The sequence below is a fragment of the Entamoeba invadens genome (genome assembly GCF_000330505.1).
Source record: "Entamoeba invadens IP1 unplaced genomic scaffold scaff_1105074725185, whole genome shotgun sequence".
In the NCBI taxonomy this organism is placed as follows: Eukaryota; Evosea; order Mastigamoebida; family Endamoebidae; genus Entamoeba; species Entamoeba invadens.
This window is the reverse complement of record NW_004440317.1, coordinates 1-1,476: the sequence shown is the minus strand read 5'-3', so window position 1 is coordinate 1,476 and position 1,476 is coordinate 1. Positions and strand designations below refer to the sequence as shown.

At 28.3% G+C, this 1,476-nt stretch overlaps 1 protein-coding gene across 1 annotated transcript; it reads right to left on the bottom strand.

Moving 5' to 3' along the window:
- Positions 1–216: 216 nt before the first annotated feature.
- On the bottom strand, positions 217–606 carry EIN_276610 (profilin, putative; the record flags this gene model as incomplete). Its single annotated transcript, XM_004256239.1, has 1 exon — positions 217–606. The coding sequence occupies one exon, from the start codon at positions 604–606 to the stop codon at positions 217–219; it is 390 nt and encodes a 129-aa protein (XP_004256287.1).
- Positions 607–1,476: the final 870 nt, after the last annotated feature.

Sequence of the window (1,476 nt, the reverse complement as noted above, 5' to 3'; positions counted from 1 at the left end):
TTAGGCAAATTTTATATTAATTACAACAAAAACATGTTAGATTTCCAAAGCCATCCACATAAAAGTAATCTATCACTTTAACACTCTTAATAATGATTGTTAAATATATTTATAATTTAATTATTTAATAAAATAATTTAACAGTAATTTAACTCTCAATATTGATTGACCTTGTTATATAAAACACAACAAGTAATGATGAAGAAGTGAATCACTTTAATAGCCAGATTGTCCCATGTAATCTTTGAGCTTGTAGACTGCGTCTGAGTTCTGTCCAGCAGATACAGATGCGTCTTTGAAGTATCCAATCAAAATGACTTTGATTCCCTTGTAAATAGAAACACCAGCAGCACCAGCCTTTCCAAAGACAGTCCCCTCGTCTTTGTCAGCTCTTGTGACTGTGTATTTGACACCACCAATATGAAGTCCCTTTGACTGGAAGTCTGCGATATTTCCAGACATGATCGCATTTGCAATGGTCGTTGCTTCTGCTTGTTGAATTGTCAAGCCAACTTGTGACATAATTGCTCCATTGGTAGCAAGAATGATTCCACCATGGCCTTTGCCTGCGCCAATCATTGAAGCTGTGTAACCGTCCCACGACATTTGAATGATTACCAACTTGTGGTATTCTTTATATCATGTCGACACGTCATCATTTTTTTCTCTTGAAATTGTATTTTTAATTATTTATTTTTAAATTCAAAATCCAATTTAAATAAGTATAGTTAAAAAATTAAGAAGTCTGTTGTGTAATATAAGTGGTTAAAAAACTTGAAATGAACTTGCCTATTAAATTCAAATGAAACTTCATTATTTGAAATCAATTTCATTTGGTTTGTTTTAATTTTATTCAATTAAAATAATTTTATTTCGTATTAATATAAAACAAGATATTCATTAATAATATAAAAACCATATTGTATAATATAATAACTATTAATCAATTATATTATAATTATATTATTATTAATTATAAATCAGTATAACAAAAAAAAACAAAACATTTTTATGCATATTCAATAATGAAACAAACAACACATATTATTGTAAATTTATTTGTTTAATTTTTAAAAAATAATTCCAACACACAACAAATACTCGATGTGTATAACAGCTTTAAATAATATTTACCCAAGTTTAAAACTATAACCCAAATTTCGTTTTTAATATTAATTACTTGTTAAATTCCAAATTTAATCTTTGTTCTATTTTGGATATAGAAAGTCTCTCATTTTTATTTTTACTCCAACAAACACATATCAAAGTATAATGTGAATTTAACATGTTGTCCAAACGTGGTAGTCTTTCACCGGATATAACAAACTCTGCGATTTTCCATGGAAATTTGAATGTGTTAACTGGATATGCTTCGCGCCATCCAAATGTTTCGTACATGGTTATTGCAAACGAAAACACATCTGCACTTTTCTTGTATTTCTCTTTATTTAATATTTCTGGTGCCATATAAGTTGG